At 37.0% G+C, this 18,179-nt stretch overlaps 1 protein-coding gene across 6 annotated transcripts in view; it reads left to right on the top strand.

Annotated features, from left to right (window-relative positions):
* The window catches only part of Ftcdnl1 (formiminotransferase cyclodeaminase N-terminal like), an 82,706-nt gene that overhangs the window by 58,990 nt on the left and 5,537 nt on the right, over positions 1-18,179 (top strand). For all 6 annotated transcript variants that reach the window (XM_069995847.1, XM_069995848.1, XM_069995850.1 and 3 more), the window contains one exon: positions 10,176-10,361. In XM_069995847.1, the coding sequence (XP_069851948.1) occupies positions 10,176-10,361 (186 nt within the window). The remainder of the gene's footprint in view (positions 1-10,175; positions 10,362-18,179) is intronic.

Below are 18,179 nucleotides of genomic sequence, written 5' to 3'. Positions count from 1 at the left end.
AGCCAGCTTCTCTCTCAAATACCCTACTAGAGAATAAAAGTTGGGAAGGAGCAAAGCTAATATATTGTTAGGGCAGTTGTGACAAAAATGCCACTGATTAGGTGATTTAAATAACAATAATTTATTGTCTTATAATGCTGGAGCTAGAAGTCTGAGATCAGGGTGTTAGAAGGGTTGGTTCCTGAGGAAGGACTTGTTCTGTCTTGTCTCAAGCATGATCCACTTCATGTTCACGTGACATTCTTCCTGTTTACTGTGTGTGTCCAAATTTCCCATTTTTATGAGGACACTGATCATATGGGATTAGGGGTTCAACTTACTCCAGCATGACCTCATCTTAACCAGATATATTTGCAGTGGTTCTTTTTCCAAATAAGGTCATATTCTGGGAGTAAGGGGTTCAACACATGCCTTTTTGCAGATGGGGCAGGGAGAGACAATTCAACCTGTAATAGACAGCAAGACTAGAACTGTCTCAATGAGGAAGGAAACATCAGCCATGGGCAAGAAGCATTTTTCTCCCAGAGGTGATTGAAAGAAGGAGAAGTATGATTCATGTAAATGGACATTGCTGAGAATTGGTGAAGAATTAGAGGGACTTTGGGAAAAGAAGATGGCGGGACTTGACTTTGGAGTGGGGATTTGAGACCAGCGAGATTGCTGAGTACTGTTGATGGCCAGTAGCCGGGAAGAGTGTTAGGAGCTGCACACACACACAAGAAAACTAACTCTTGCAAACCACTTGTTTGCCATTTTGAGGAGCACCATTTGTTCATAGCCAATGGTTGCTGTGGGGAGTGGGCTTTATGTTGACACAGAATGTTGTTCTATAACTTGATCCTACATGCAGCCTGGAAACTGGCCACAAGGTGCTGTGAGACACAAGAAAGTGAGGTGGATAGAGTTAGCATGGCACAGATGGAAATTTATTGGGGAGCTTACTAATAGAAGTGTGGTCCTGAGTGGCAGCTAGACCAAATGGATCATTTTGGTTTATCTTAAGCTAAGATCAGTAAGTCTGCCACATTCCTCGCCACTAGGATTTCATTGTTAAGTTCCACATATCACTGTGTCAGTTTTGCCTATTTGTAGTTTTCTGGGAAATTATGCAGGAAAAAACGGACTCAGGCTCCTTTGAAGCAAATGTAATGGTCACCATTCAAGTTGATGGTAGTCCTGGTAAGCTGAATCCACGCACAGGATCAACAGCGAGATTCCTGACCACTCCCATGGTTTTGCCAAGTCCAACCTGAATGACCCTTTGGGGCATTCAGCTATTCTCTGAAAGAGTATAAGATTGTCAGTGGCCTGAGCAGTATTTGGAAATGACAAGCTCAACACCAATCTCATCCATATATTACATATTAATGTGTATCTGCCTTTACATTTCTGATCAACCTGAACTAACTGCTGACATCATATGGAACAGTAGAGAAGAAACAAAAGAGGAAAAGAGGAAAATAAGAATTTAGGGGTGAACATGAGCACAGATTCCCTGTCAGTTGACTTCAGAAAATGTTTTGAGTCAATTTTTTAGTCTAGGATTTGCCTCTATAATATGGGACATAGTATCCTATGAGACCAGAACTTTGCCTCCTGCTGACCATAATCACTGTTAGTCATTCTTTATGGTCTGTGGTAGTCATTCTAAAGGTCTATGGATGGGGTTCTGAGCCATTAGGACCCAAGGTAGTTTCTTCCACTATAAAGACAGTGGATCCCTTTCCTCTATTGTATGTATCAAGATCCCAAATAAGGTTTGAGAAAAGATGTGTACGCAGCTCTAGAATTCTAAGTTTGGAACTGACAGGCCAAACACTTTCAAGGAAGAAGTAAATGGCTTTTCCATTATCATTTATTTGCAAAATTATATATACCTATTTTAGAGAAATAGGATGAAGAGAATGGAAGAAGTCTGAATATTTTTGGAGTATTTTGTTTGTATTCCCTATGCCATATTTTTCCTTACCTTTTTCACTCAAGTTATGGTCCTCTACCACTTGAGCTGTACTTCCACTTCCAGCCTTTTGCTGATGAATTGGAGATAAGAGTCTCAGATTTGTCTTTTGGAGATGACTTTGAGCCATATCTTCAGATCTCAGCATCCTGAGTAGCTAGGATTACAGATGTGAGCCACTAAGACCCAGCCCATTTCTGATATTTTGTCTATTAAAGTATAATAGAGTATATTTTCCCAAGAAAACTAGAGCCATGAAATTTGTCTATGAAACAATTAGAACATAGTTCTAATTGGCAAGTTAAAATAAGTTACTGAGTAATATATAAATTAATTCTGTTAGTGTCATTAAGTCAGCAAAGTGTCATTCTTCAAGTGAACAACTTTTTAAAAAATTGTATAGAAACATGAAAGAACACTCATATTTGTCCGTCAGGACAGCAGAAGTACAAAGGATTCTTACAACCATCTATTTCTTAGGCCTTGCCTCAATTTTTTTCTTAATTCTTTTTTTTAATATAAAACTTTACACACTGTAGATAAAACTAAAGTGACCTCTGATAAGCACTTTGATTTTTTATTTCCTGCCAGGTTATGATATATCCCAATCCAGAAATTCTCCATGATTTTATTTATATATCTATGTACAATTGTCTGTCAGTGTCCATTAGAGGTTGGTTCTAGGATCCTTCACGTATAGCAAAGTCTATGGATGTTCAGTTCCCTTACATAACATGTTACAGTATAGCACCCAATTTAGGCATATTGTCCTGTATACTTTAAACCATACATAGACTATATACAATATTTAATAAAATAAATAATGTTGCATGGTATTGTTTATGGAATAATGACAAAAAAGTAATTTATACATGGTCAGTACAAATGTAATTATTTTTGTTTTCTAGTTGATTGGATCTGTGGGTGTAGAGCCTATGAATATGGAGGGTATAGCATGTGCTCCTAAATCTATATTGTATTGGTTGTATGTGTTTGTATTAAAAGCATTATCTTACTATAGCTTATTCATCCAGTATGGAGCTCTAACTATGGAATTACATAGACACCTAGCTCAAACCTTTTAAGTAGTTATCACAGTGCCACATTTTATCTATTCCTCTATTTGTGAATATTCAGATTATTACCCCCTTTCCCATATTACAAATAATGTACAACGAAGTTTTTGAATTGTCTCATATAAAAAAATCAGGGACTTCCCTAAAGAAAATACAAAAGAATAAAATTGTTAGGTTCAAACATTTTAATATCATGAATAATTTTTTACATGAGAACCAATTGAGTGCTGATCTGTTTCTCTTTCTTGGATACATTCTTGTTTGCATTTTATTATTTTTTTACTACCATGCAAATTGTAGACAATTCAGAGATGCAGGTGAAATTCCATTGTGTTCATTTTGAAGTATTGTTTCTATCTTCCTATCATGATCTGTACATCTGTTTGCTCTGTTGGAATAAAACCTGAGAAATCATACAGTAGCATCTAATGATATGCAATAGAATTTCCTTTCATCTCAAATTATTTTTCTGTTACCTCAAGAAAGAACAAGCAATGGAATGTGTCAGTCAAAATGCAATTTAGGAATTGTTCTTGATCTCATTTTTCAACCTAATGTTCCTGTTCTTTCATCAGAAAGATCAGCTGCCTTTTATTTTTTCCAGTCCCTTAGAATAACATCCCGTTCTAGTCAGCATGTTTAATGTACTTCTCAATGATGTTCTAGCACAATAAATTTTGTATCTCGTGCATATGTACATATGGTAGAAATTTCTTCAAGTCCTAGCCATGTGGGGGAGAAATATTGCGGTTGCTTTGTTAATGCAGTGTTTGTGTTGGAGTGGGTAAGGCCCGATGCTTTAACTCTCAGCACTGGGCGTAATGAGATGGCTTTGATGGTGGTGTAAGACTCTAGTGGGATGGTCACAGCTTCACACTTCAAAGCTGAGCATATGGGGTGAATCCTGGTTAGCTTTGTACTCTTTTGGGGATGGTTGGGAGACAATTCTTAACAGCTCTGTTTAATGAAGACATTGAAAAGAAATGTTCTATCTTTAAAATAATTTTGAATTGCAAAAGAGAAATTTCCACCACCCCCTTTCATAGACTAAGCTAAGAATAATTTTTCCTAGTCTGTACTTAATTAGAGGTAGTGCAACATCCCTGCTATCCAATATTTCCAAGAGCCACTCTTTTAAAATGTACTGTGTGGCAAGATTTATCGGCCAGTTTTATTTTAGGTATGTGCATGGATTTAGACAAAACTTTTGGGGCTATCTGTTTTGCCATCTGAGAGATTTTTTTGTCACTTCTGGTAGGGAATTTTCCCCCCTTCTCATTAAAAAATACATAAATAAAAAATCAACGAAACAAAAAACTTGGCTATATTAAGAGAGCTATACTAAAACTAGAGGATGCTTATGAGATTTCAAGTCTAGCACCCAGTTTAATTTTTAGATTTTTTGTGCTTTTATCCCCCCTCTACTTGATTTGTGTCTGAGGTGCTAGGAGTTGGAAAAAATACTTTTTTTTGATTGGTATGTGCTTATGAAAAGATTTGATACTTTTTTGAGCATTACTAGAGTTTTGGTTTAAGAATGATAATGACAAACCACACATTCATGGGGAGGGGGGTAGCAGCAGAAAGAGAATTTATTCCTAGAGGAAGAGAGTGATAGACTTGAGGGATTTTTTTCTAAGTTGTGCATTTTTGGCTGCTATCAAAAATGTAACAAAACTAAGCTTATGAGTTATGTTTCTTGAGCTACTGAAATACAATTCGGTGAAATTTCAACTCCACTTATATTAGAAGTCCTAAATGGATTCTAAAACAAAGAGAAGTAGAAGGAAATGAGAGAGGAGGGATCTGGGTTGGGAGGGATGGAGGAGGATGATGAAAGTGCGAGGTCAATTAAGATGCATTGTACTTATAAACTGATTTGTTGAATGGTTACTCTTTTGTGCAACTAATTAAAAAAGGAAAGTTTAAATAAATAAATAGCACTACAGGTGCAAGGCATGTGTTAATGTAAGGCAGACAAGTACATCTAATTAAATAGGTTATGAAATACCATATTTGCAGACTCCTTTTACTATTGTATATTCTCTAAAGTTCTATATTTCAGCCAAAATAGTGGCTAATTTAGACATAATAGAGGCATTAATGTTAAGAACACAAAGCTTAAAGTTCTTGTTGCAGCTGGGCATTGGTGGTTCACACCTGTAATCCCAGCTACTCAGGAGGCTGAGATCTGAGGATCACGCTTCAAAGCCAGCTTGGGCAGGAAAGTCTGTGAGAGTCTTATTGCCAATAAATCACTCAGAAAACTGGAAGTGGCACTGTGGCTCAAGTGGCGCTCAGGGACAGCGCCCAGGCCCAGAGTTTAAGCCCCATGACCAACCCTTCCCCCAAAAAAAAGGTCTTGTTGCACCAAGAAACTCCTCATTGCATTGATTCTTTTTTTTTTCAAAGAGAAACAGTAAGTCAGGCCCAGAAACACGAAGTGTTCATGTTTCCCTTATATATGGAAGCTAGATTTAGTTTATAAACTTATAAGTAAATACATTTGGGTGATATGCAAAGGTATACAAATGTAGTCACTAACTCATTATCTTGCCCAAGTAATTGTAACCCCTCTGTACAGTATTTTCACAATAAAAAAAGATTATACACATTCCCTGGCCTTAATAAATAAGTGTAACTGTGGAAAAAAAACAAATGTAGTGACTGAAATATAACAGATTCAGGGGAGAGTGAAAATAGTGTAATTCTTTAGAAAGGCAAAGTCAATGTTCAATAAAACAAACACCAGGAAAGGATGGGGTGGAGTTAAGAGGCAAGAGGTAAGCAAATGAAGAGGAGAAAAGGAGGAGAATGCAGTCAAAAATTCAATGTCTAACCTACAGAATTAAGAAGAGTGAGGGAATGGATGTGTAGGGAAGGGATGGATGAGAATGTGGAAAGGGGTGACATTGATCAAATGCATTCTATTCATAAACTGCTTTGTTAAATGGAAACTTCTCTCTACAACTGCTTAAAGATAATAAAAATTAAAAATAGAAAAAGAGTAACATAACTAAATACAGAGCTGTCTGAAGCTAAGGTGAAAGTGTACAACATACATGCATTAAAATTGCTAGAAATCATTTTAATCAATAAAGGTTTAATATATGTGTATAGATACACTAACTATATATCTATATTTAAAATATGTAATATGTAGAACTATATATGTCATAGATATATCCCATATATCTATATGATATACCATATATGTCTACATATACACATACATATACATACATGAGACAAACTCATTTACTATCTCCCCAAGAACATATGGCTTTACTTTTGCAGATGGGAACTGTTTCAAGGACAGTATATCAAATGTGAACACATGGTAGAAAATTGTTCCCATAGCCTCCCACTGGGGATACAATGTATTCTTGAACCCAGTTCTCATTTTGTTCAATGTGATCCTTACTCTCATTTGCAAGTTGGCAGTGAACACTGATATGCAAGGTTTGCAAAGTGCTTAGGAGTCAAAGTCACTCTACTCAACAATCCTTTGGTGAAAAACTGTAAGACATTACTCTCAGGGCCTTGGTGAACTAAAAGGGGAAGCAAAAGCCCATCATCCACTGTCCAATACAAGTAGATTAGATTTGATGGTGTCAATAAAAACAAATGAAAGCTCTAAAAGAGCACATGAGCACAAGAGTGGAAAAATGAATGCCAGTGGAAGGAGAGCACAAATGTTAAGTGGGAATCAAGATCAGTTCAGGAGCCCTTGTTTCTTGAGACTGTCTGAGACTGTGTGGAGTCAGAACTTAGAAACCTTTGACTCTACTGCAAAGTAGAACAGACAGCTGAGACAATTATAGTTAGCAATGACTGTTCAGCAATTATGCACAAAACTGTTGCTTTAAATAATGATGCCAAGCATCTGAAGATTGCTGAGATATAAGTTTGAGTTTGAAGTGTTCCCTCTTTTTTCCTCCTCCTCCTCCTCCCCCTCCCCTTCCCCTCCCCTCCCCTTCCCCTCCCCCTCCTCCTCCTCCTCCTCTTCCTCCTCCTCCTCTTCTTCTCTTTGTTCTGGTATTGGAGCTTGAGCTCAGGAGCTCACAATCCCACTTTAGCTTTTTTTTTTTTTTGCTCAAGGCTGGAGTTCTACCCACAGCAACACATCAGAGCTCACCATGGACCGAAAAATCTAAAAACCTGAGCCAAATTAAATCTTTCCTCTTTTTAAATTGTTTCTTGCATGTATTTCTCACAACAATGAGAAGTTAACTGGCACATAGGCTTCCCATGTGATACTAATTGTTTCTCTGTTTTCTAATCTAGGACCACTCCCCCCACCCACCGCCCTGCTTGTCCTACTTCATTTTTTTTTTTTTTTTTTGCTCTTCCATTCACTTGTTGCAGATACTGGCTCAGTTGTCCTATAGAACATTTACCTTCTAGATCTGTCTTCTTCCTTGTGATCTTTTTGATTATACCCATTCCTCAAGTTCCCTTGAAATGATTTATCTTTAGAGACTAAATTGGTCACGTTTGATGGAAAGAAGTTTCCAAATGTCTGCTGTGTGTTTCAGAACACGTCACCTCAGGAGAGGTGATATATACATGAATTGCCTTTTCCATTATACAATTCCAGATTGGCTTAATTTTTTTTTCAGTGTCAAGAAGTCAACCTAGGGCTTCATGAAGAAGTCAACCTAGGGCTTCATGCATGCTAGGCAAGCACCCTACAAATTGACCTATACTCCCAGCCCATTTAAAAATTACTCTTTTGAGATGCTTATTTTCTGATTGTATCATCATTTTCACAGTTACTGATTTATCTTTCAATATTAAAAATTGTTGCGCTTGTTAATTTGGTTATCTGGTTGCCCTGAAATACTATTCATATAGGGAGATGGGAATAAATCTTTCCTTTTCCTTCTTGTAATTGACAGATTTCAAGATAAGACGTTAGTAAAGCTTTAGGAGATTCTTTCTTTTTGTTTAGTTTATAGACAGAGATGTTGAGACTCACAGATGTCAAATAAATTATTCTTGGTTCCAAATAGCTATTAAGGAGTTGAAATGCTATTCAATCCTGTATTTCCTGGCACTTTACCCTACCACCCCCAGTTGTGCACAGTTAGAGAATACAGCTATAAACATTTCTGCATGCTTTGCCTCTGAGGCTCAAGAATACTCCTTAGCAGGCATTCTGAACTATGTAAACATTCAGTACCTAAGAACAGTAGCTCCAAATAGAGGTGCTGGCCTGGACAAGCAAGGAGCTGGGAAAAGCCAGAAAATGTGTTAGAGTGTTTAGTGGGAGAGACTTTTGGACATCCTATTTTATGTTTAAGGCTACTGCTTCAACCAGAGTGTGAATCACTCTAAGTTATGATTGGATCAGATACATAGGACAAGAACAATTTGGAGAGTGGTCAGATGCTTAGATGTCTTAACATCTTAATTTTCTTGAAGTGCTCCTAGTTCTCTTGTCTCCTTCCCCACTGCCACTCCAGATTTGAGGGAACAATTTAGTTAACAGCTTAAACCTTTAGCAATTCCTTTGCCCCATTTGGTTGTGTAACTATTGACTCAAAGAAGGAACATTTTTCTATGACGTTTTATATCCCAGCAAAACAACATTTTTTTAAAATGTTCTATATTTTACTTCTTTTACCAATGTGGTAGCTTATGTTACAAATAAATGGACAGATGAGATACCCAAAAGTTGCAAATGGGAAAGTTTAGTGACCAGAGGCCCTGGATGTAGCCGTGGATCTACCTCCAAATAAAGAAGACCCACCCTTCTGATAAGCCAGACCTGTTTCAAAATTTCTTAAGCACTTGCATTTTATACATGAAACAGGGAAGTGCATACTGCTACTACCCTTACTTACTTAATGTGGGCTGTAGTTTACCCCTTGGAAAGCTGACTTAGCTGCAAGCAAAGATCCTCTGATGTAGTAATCTAAAAGAAATAGGAGCTGGGCACCGGTGGCCTTTAATCCTAGCTACTCAGGAGGTTGAGATCTGAGGATCAAGGTTCAAAGCCAGCCCAGGCAGCAAGGTCCATAAGACTCTTATCTCTAATTAACAACCAGAAAACTGGAAGTGGTGCTGTGGCTCTAGTGGTAGAGTGCTTGCCTTGAGCTGAAGACCTCAGGGTGAGTGCCCAGGCCCAGAGTTCAAGCCCCACGACCGACCCCCCCCCCCAAAAAAAAAAGAAATAAGAAAACAATTCTGTAATTTGCCTTGAGAAGATAGAGTCAGATACCAAGAATCCAGATATAAAAAGTGGTAGAGGAAGATGGAAAAATGTTCTGCCATTGACTCTTTTCTCAAATAGTTATACAAAGAATGTTTTATCATTTAGAATTGTCTCCATTTACATGTAAGAAGTAGGCTTCCTTAGATGACCCAGTGCTATCCAATAAAGCTATGTGTGATGGTAGAACCAGTGTGTATCTATGTTCCCCTGTGTGGAAACCACTAGCCATGTGGTCACTGAGCACTTAAAATGCATCAAGTACCTCCTCAAAAACCTAAAATTTCAATTTATTGGGCCGGGAAGGTGGCTCAGTGGTACAGTGCTTGCCTTACATGCGTGAGGCCCTGGGTTCGATTCTTCAGCACCAGATAAGCAGAAAAGGCTGGAAGTGGTGCTGCAGCTCAAGTGGTAGAGTGCTTGCCTTGAGCTGAAGAGCTGAGGGAAAGCGTCCAGGCCCAGAGTTCAAGCCCAGGACTGGAAAAAAAAAAATAAATAGTATACATAGCTAGGGATATTGAATTGTGAAGATCTTCCTTGGACTCTAAACTTTTTAATCTACTCTAAGAATATATTTGTTGAGGCTGTTATAGAATTGTTAAAAATCAAAGCCACTTAGTTCATTGATCTAGTGATGCATCTAATTTCCTTGAGAAATTAGATTTGTAATGAATTAAAGGTCCAAGCCTCCTTACATAAATACAAACTTTTTTATAAGATTAATTTTAAAGGAAGATTAACCATGCTCAATATTTGGCTCATAGATGTAAATTATATAAATTATATGCCTTAGTGGTGTTGGCTTCATGCAGCATGTAGAAGTGGTTAAGGTGATTATCTTTGTGATAATGATTTTAAACTTATGTGCTTATCTTATTGGGCCTGGTTTTGGTCTAATTTTGTTAAAATTTCCCACTGCCCATAGGCCTTGCTCAGAATCTGGTCATGCACATACCTGGCTGTAGTGTGTTTCTCTTTGGTGAAGCTGACCTGCCTGGGAAACGCAGTCTTGTCCAGAGACGGAAGCAGCTGGGCTGGTTCACAAGGAGAAATTTCAGTGACCTTCAGCCTGACCTGGGGGCTACTCCTGCCAGAAGATGTGGTCTAACAGGTTTGGCATATGGTCTTTGTTCTACTCTATTTCATTTTCTTTTTAAACTAGATAAAGCATACTGAATTCCCTTATTTGCTCTGTCCCTCATAATGCCAGAAGAATCACAGTGGTGATTCCTTCTAATGGTCTCCTTCTAGCTCTTACTCTGGCCTTTGTAAGCTAAACTAGTGAGTCTAGAAACTCCTATCAGATGCTTGGAGGATCTTCCAGGAACAACATAGAAGATAGATAATGATGTGACCACCAAAGAGGAAAAAGGATGAAGCTCTCACTCAGCGAACATCTTGCAGGCCACATGTGGGTCTGAATGCTGAGTGTGACAATCACTGGGGCCTGGAGGAGTAGGGGTTTGGGTAGAGAACTGTTCTAGCTGCTAGAAAGGTATTTCACTACATGAACATCCAGTTGGGTCTCATAATTGGGTGTCAGCTCTAAGGACACCCTTGGAGCAAAGGTTTTCTTTTCTAGAGCAAATACCAGAGGAAGGTATTTCCTTTCTCTAGCCCTCACTACTAACCCTGTAGGAAAAGGCAAAGCCTGCCCCTGTTACCTATACTCTACTATGCTTGAGTCTTCTTTTAGTCTCAGGTACCTTCTGCAAGGGGCACAAAGTCAACCACAATCTAGTAGTCAGATTTAGGTCACATTTTTGGTAGTCTGTTAATACCTTAGCAGTTATGAAAATATCAGAAATATAAGGAATAGGAGGTAGATGAAGAGCAGAATAGAGTTTCTTATGGCACAGCTCTGCCAAAGCCTTCAGAATCATTTATATGTTGACCTTTGATTACTAATTCCAGAATGTGATAATACCCATAATCATGTAGAGTAGTACACAGAAGTACATAGGTTTTGAGGCATTCTTCAAGGTGATATTATATCACCTTGAAGAGGTCCTTAATCTCACAAACCCTCTATTTTTTATCTATAAAATGGGCTTAATGATATTATAGTATTGCAAAGTTGAAATACTGTCTGCCAAATGCCCAGTATGGTACTAAGGGATCATTCCCCCATGAAGTGGAGATTTGTAAGATTGTTATTATAGATGTTTTTCATTCAGTATTTTGTTATAAAGAAAAGAAGGAACTGATAGCTCTCAGCCAATTTGACAGGTTTTCTCATGATTTGTCTCACAAATGGAGAAGTGTAAGTTTTATGAGGATTTTCGGAAATTGATTTCCTGGTTTCTAATTTGAGCCTCCATAAGACTGATGAGATTATGCTGTAAATGCAATCAGTTTAGTGCCAGGTGGGCTGCGAAAACTCCAGGTGGACAAGCATCCAAAGAGGCACACTGGCAGGGGAGGGGAGTGGAAGAAATGGTTTGAGCATTGGGCTAAGCAAACACTTGACTAATTCAGCTCTCATTTTTGCTGTACTATCAGATTAAATGGGTCAACATTTATGAAGAACTTTAACTGGATGTAAAAAGCCCTGCTTTCATTCCCCAGTACCACAGGAAAAGGGTAAAAAGACCAAATGTTCTGGGGGCTGGGGGCTCACACCTGTAATCCTAGCTACTCAGGAGTCTGAGATCTGAGGATTGCGTTCAAAGTCAGCCCAGGCAGGAAAGTCCGTGAAACTCTTATCTCCCATAAACCACCAGAAAACTGGAAGTGGTGCTGTAGCTCAAGTGGTAGAGTGCTCGCCTTGAGCTGAAGAGCTGAGGGACAGCACTCAGGCCTAGAGTTCAAGCCCCATGACTGGCAAAAACAAAAAACAAAAAACAACCCCCCCAAAAACAAGACCAAATGCTAATATCATTACAAATCAGATTTAGTCTCTCGAGAAATCTTGATTTGTCAGTAATTATTTAAAACAAAGTGAACATCACTCCCCAGTCTCATCTATTAATTTGCTTTAGTTGAGATACACTGTACTTGTCCATCATTACTTATATTGTTTGATTTGAAATCCACAACCCATAGGCATTTCCAAATTTTTTTCTATTTTTGCTTTACATGGAGATCCATGATTTATATACTGCATTACATAAAAATTTGCAAATCCCAAGTTAAAATTTTGAGATGCCAAAACTGGCACAAAAGTGTTTAAAGATATTTAGGAGCTGGGAAAGTAGGTTAAGTGGTAGAGCACTTGCCTTGCATGCATGAGGCCCTGGGTTCTATTCTTCAGCACCACATAAGCAAAAAGAAAAAAGCCAGAAGTGGCACTGTGGCTCAAGTGGTAGAGCGCTAGCCTTGAGCTGAAGAGCTAAGGGACAGCGCCCAGGCCCAGAGTTCAGGCCCCTCGACCGGACCCAAAAATAAGTAAGTAAGTAAGTAAGTAAGTAAATAAATGAATAAATAAATAAATAAATAAATAAATAAATAAAAATAAAGATATTTTAAAGGTAATATTTAATACTCCCAATGATGCCATTAGAGGAATTCATATTGCCAATGGTAGCATAAATTGATATAAACTCTTTGAAAGTGAGTTCATTACATGTACCAGGAGTATTAAAAATATGCATCACTGCCTCTCAGGAATGGTGGTTTTAATGATAAATCTTGAGAAAATATTAGTATATGTATTTGTATATAAAAGTAGGCTTATGAAAATATTATTGATCATAACAAATACTCAAATCAATGTATATGTTTATTATTTGGAGCTAACTAAGCAAACTGTGACATGCACCCAAATATGAAGTTTAAAATTTTTGGACATGGAAATTATAATCAAATATAATATAGAGAGAATCTATGCTTAATTAGTGAGTGCAATAATATTTATTAAGTAACCTGTCATGAGTATCCTTAGTGGGCAAATTAGAATTTTGATACTCTCTAAGAATTTACATTGTATAGTTGGAGTGAAGAGATAGACAATAGGTAACAAGCTTAATAAATAAATTAATTTCGTAGTGGGTTAGAAAATAGTGCTGTAGATAAAGAGGAAAAACAGAACAAGGACAGAAAGAGTGCTGGTGTAAACAGTGGTTTTAAGTGGAATGATTCAAATTAGGCTTCATGGAAAAGGCAACATTGGAATAGAATGGGATGAGTTTAGGCAGAAGGAATATCCAATGTTTTAACATTAGATAAGAGATAGATAGATAGATAGATAGATAGATAGATAGATAGATAGATAGATAGATAGAGAGATAGAATATGTTTATGTTTTATTTATGTTATATGTAGGAAAAACAATCTTAAAGCTTTTAACTTATTTTGTCTAAGTCAATATTATGATTATTTCTATCATCTTTTTTGAAAGACAGTTATTAAGGTTGAATCAGTAGTAACCGTTATCAAGTTAGACTTCATTCATCCAGGTTAGGTTTGTTTTTTTTTAAATTTTATTGTCAAGATATACAGAGGGGTTACAGTTACATACATAAGGTAATGGGTACATTTCTTGTCAAATATTGTTACCCCCTCTCTTGCTTTTCTCCTACTTTCCCTCCCCCCAATTCTCCCTCCTAAGTTGTAAAGTTCATTTCCAACATGTTGTCTTGTGATTATGGCTGTTGCATTGGTTTGCCCTCTGTCCTTTATCTCACCATTTTATTGTTCATCTTCCCTTCCCTAATTCAGCTAAACACACACACACACACACACACACACACACACACACACACACACACACACACACACACACACACACGTTACACAGGGTACCAAATACAGTGACAACAAGGGATAAACCATGGGGAGAGAAAAGAAAACAATGTAAGAAAGAAGAAATGACTTCACATAGTACATAGTACAAAACAACAACAATAAAGAAAAACCTCTTGTTTCCATATCTTGGGGTTAATTTCACTTCATATCATCTTATATGGTCATATATACATAGTAATTGAGCTATTTTGATCCTCTTCTAGGTCTATATTAGACATATACTAATGATTACAAATAAGGGAAACCATGGGACCTATGTTTCTTTGGGTCTGACTTATCACTTGACATGACTTTCTCCAAGTCTTTCCATTTCCTTATGAATGGGGCCATCTCATTCTTTCTGATGGAAGCATAGAATTCCATTATATATATACATATATATATATATATAATATACATATATATCACATTTTCTTGATCCATTCATCTACTGAGGGGCATCTGAGTTGGTTCCATATCTTAGCTATGGTAAATAATGCGGCAATGAACATGGTTGTGCTGATAGCTTTAGTATGGCCTGTTTGTGTCATTTGGATAAATACCCAGAAGTGGGATTGCTAGATCATAGGAGAGTTCTATGTGTAGTTTTTTTTGAGGAACCTCTTGACTGCTTTCCAGAGTGGATGAACAAGTTTACACTTCCACCAACAGTGTAGTAATGTTCCCTTTTGGCCACATCCCCTCCAGCATCTGTTGTTATTAGATTTCTTGATAATGACCATTCTAACTGGGTGAGGTGGAATCTCAATATTGTTTTGATTTTCATTTCATTTATGGCCAGAGATGTTGAGCATTTCTTCCTGTGTCTATTGGCCATTCTTATTTCCTCTTCAGAGAAGGCTCTCTTTAAGTCTTTAGCCCATTTATTAATGGGGTGGTTGTTTCATTGGGGATTTGTTTTGGGGGGATTTAATTTTTTGAGTTCTAACTATATTTTAGCTATGAGGCCCTTGATAGTTGTATGGCTAGTAAAGATCTTCTCCCAGTCTGTGGGCTTTCTATTGATCTTGCTAGCTATGTCCTTTGCCATGCAGAAGCTCTGCAGTTTCATGCAATTCCATTTGTCCAACCTTTCTTTGATTTGTTGTCTCTCTGGGTCTTTGTTAAGAAAATTTCAACCTGTGCCAAGGAGCCCTAGTATTTCTCCTATTCCTTCCTGCTTTTACCTCAAGATCTTTGGTCCATTTGGAATTGATTCTGGTGCAGGATGATATGTAAGGATCTAACTTTAGTTTTCTACAGTTTTTTAACCTGTTTTTCTTCCATCCTATTTTTTTTAGCTTGAAGATTATGTGGTCATAGGTCTGCAGGTTCATTTCTGGGTCTTCAGTTCTATTCTATTGGTCTTCAGGCCTGTTCTTGTGCCAGTATCAAACTGTTTTTATTACTATAGCTTTGTAATAGAGTTTGAAGTTTGGTATTGATATTTCTCCAGCACTGTTCCTTCTGCTAAGAATTGTTTTTGCTATTTGGGGTCTTTTATTATTCCATATGAATTTTTGGATTGCATCCTCTGTTTCATTAAAGAATGATGTTGAGATGTTGATAGGGATTATGGGATATTGATAGGGATTACATTGAATTTATAGATAGCCTTTGACAGTATTGCCATTTCCATGATGTTGATTCTCCCAATCCAGAAGCATGGGAGGTTTTTCCACTTACTTAGTTCTGCTTTAGTTTCCTCTTTCAAGTTTTTAAGGTTTTCATCATAGAGGTCCTTCACTTCTTTGGTTGAGTTAATTGCAAGATATTTTACTTGGTGGGAGGGCTATGACAAAAGGAGTTGCTTTTCTGATTTCATCCTAATTCTTCTCATTGTTGACATACAGAAAAGACAGGTTAATACAACTTTTTCTTCAGATGTCTTTTCTTCACTAATACATGCCAATAAAGAGTAGGAACCTTAGCTTGTTGAAGAAACATGAAAATTTTGAGTTGCCAATTACAAGCAAATCATTGTTCATAACTCATTTAATAGATTTTTACACAAGAGCTCTTAGCAGAAAAAATATGTTTTTAAGGGAGTAATTAGTTTCAGATATTCCACAAGCCATATAATAATTCAAGTTTAATGCCTTTAATTGAAATCTTAGATAACCTTAATGGCACATATTGTTCCTTAAAAGATTCCATCTGAAGGGAGTAAATTGATTTGGCCTAAACTTATATTCCTCTCTCATTAGGGTAGACATGGTATTCATCTAAGTTTTCAATAAATTTGTTTGCCAATATTATGATTTCTCTATTTTTTATTTTTAATTGCCATATATACTTTTCTAATTTTGTGTTATTCCTCTGTTTTTGGGTGTGTGTGTCATGTCAGCATTTCCCAACTTATTTTTTCATTCCACCCACCAAAACAGAAAAATTTTGGTATATTGTGTCTATCTTTTTCTGAAAAAGATAACTGGAAATTATTGGTGCTATTAAGAAAGCCATTGTGAACATTCCAGTGACACACTAATTTATACCATACCTATAGAAAGCAGAGTCTACAGAGGAACAGGTAGTTTTGGAGTTCCCAAATAATATTATAAATAGTAGAGAAAAAAAAGGAAATCAACAGATGCTTAACATTCTTAGTGCCAAACACACAGTATCTTTTTCAGGCAAGTTCCTTCTAAAAGTCGGCAGCTACCAGCTACTGTGGAATAGAATTAAGGGCAAAGCAGTAATAGTTGATGCTTTTAAGTCTATAACTAAAGACCATGTACATATATATTTAAAACCCTACACACTTATGAGATAATTTAAACATTGCTCTCTGTTATACTGTATGAATATCTTGGATTTATGAATCATCACTTAAAATACAGAGAAATTATTTTGAATTTTAGTTTCACATGATGCCTTAGGAATCATTCATGAAGGTCATTGGCACCTCTTGAAATCAGGAGTTTTTGTTTGGTTATTTATATTGCTTATGGAGTACTGTGCTTGCCAATCCTTTCTACAAATAAGAAATGTATTGTCAGACATGTTTCTTGGCATAGAATAATCCAGCTTTAGCACACCAAGATGTTTTACCTGGTCTTTGGAAAATAATTCCTAATTTTAATACGACTTCTGTCTTAAGGAGCCTTTTAAAAACCACAACTTATTATTTTCTGATGCTTGGCAGTAAGTTGACTTGTGATGCTAGAAAGGAATGTCAATGAGTAACTAACTTTGGAACCTGGAGACTTTGCATGAACCCAGGAACTGTATTGCTTTATGGTGGGAAAACGTAGGAATAGCCAGGTCGCCTACGAGTCTCCTCATCCAGGTTGGCCCCATCTCATATTAATGTCTGCCCACTTCTACAATTGCCTTAGTTCTGAGTTACTGTTACTTTAAAATATTTAAAGTCAATATATTGGGGTTCTTTGTCCTTCCCAGAGCTGGAAAACATCACAACCAGCTGAGTACCTGCAATAGTTTCTTTAGTTGAAATGAATTCAGTCCCATGGAGAAGAAATCCCAGCACTGTGGAACATGGTTTTTACTTAGCTTTGTTTTCAATGGAGTTGGTTATGTGAATGACTATCATCCATCCTACCTACAATGGGAGCACTGAACTTAGCAATTACGTTTGTTCTATGGCTTTAGACATCAAATGTTGTTTCAGCTGTGGTTTCTCTTTAGTCCATGTTCTAAAATTGAAAGCACAAATAGGCAATGATAATGAATTGCTTTTGGAGAAATAAGTGGCTTTATTTTTGACCCTGCATTCCGAGTCTGGTGCTTTGCTCTGCTTGTTACTCTGACACAAACAGAACCTTTGGGAAAGAGTTTACCTTATTTTGTGTTTTTGTATTCAGCAACCTGAAAGTTTCCTGGCACTCCACAGGTTTTCAGTGAAAAAAAAATCCCCTATTGTCACTGTATTTGATTTTGGTACCCTGCATCTTCTATATGCATTTATCTAATTTGAGGAGGGGAATAACAAAATGCTGAAACAAGGACACAGGATGACCCCTAGAAACAATGATAATCACAAGACACTGTGTTGGAAACAGGAGATGGGGGAGGGACAGGATAGTAGGAGAAAAACAAAGGAGGAGAAAGGAGGAGAAAAACAAATGTTTGACAAGCAATGTACTCATTACCTTACTCATGTAACTGTAACACCCCTGTACAGCATCTTTACAATGAAATAATTTTTTAAAAGTATTTAATGAGGGAGTTGATTGAAGGGATC

The sequence above is a fragment of the Dipodomys merriami genome, unplaced genomic scaffold, assembly GCF_024711535.1.
Source record: "Dipodomys merriami isolate MVZ:Mamm:240054 unplaced genomic scaffold, mDipMer1.0.p SCAF_49, whole genome shotgun sequence".
Lineage (NCBI taxonomy): Eukaryota > Metazoa > Chordata > Mammalia > Rodentia > Heteromyidae > Dipodomys > Dipodomys merriami.
This window is presented reverse-complemented; position numbering and strand designations above follow the sequence as displayed.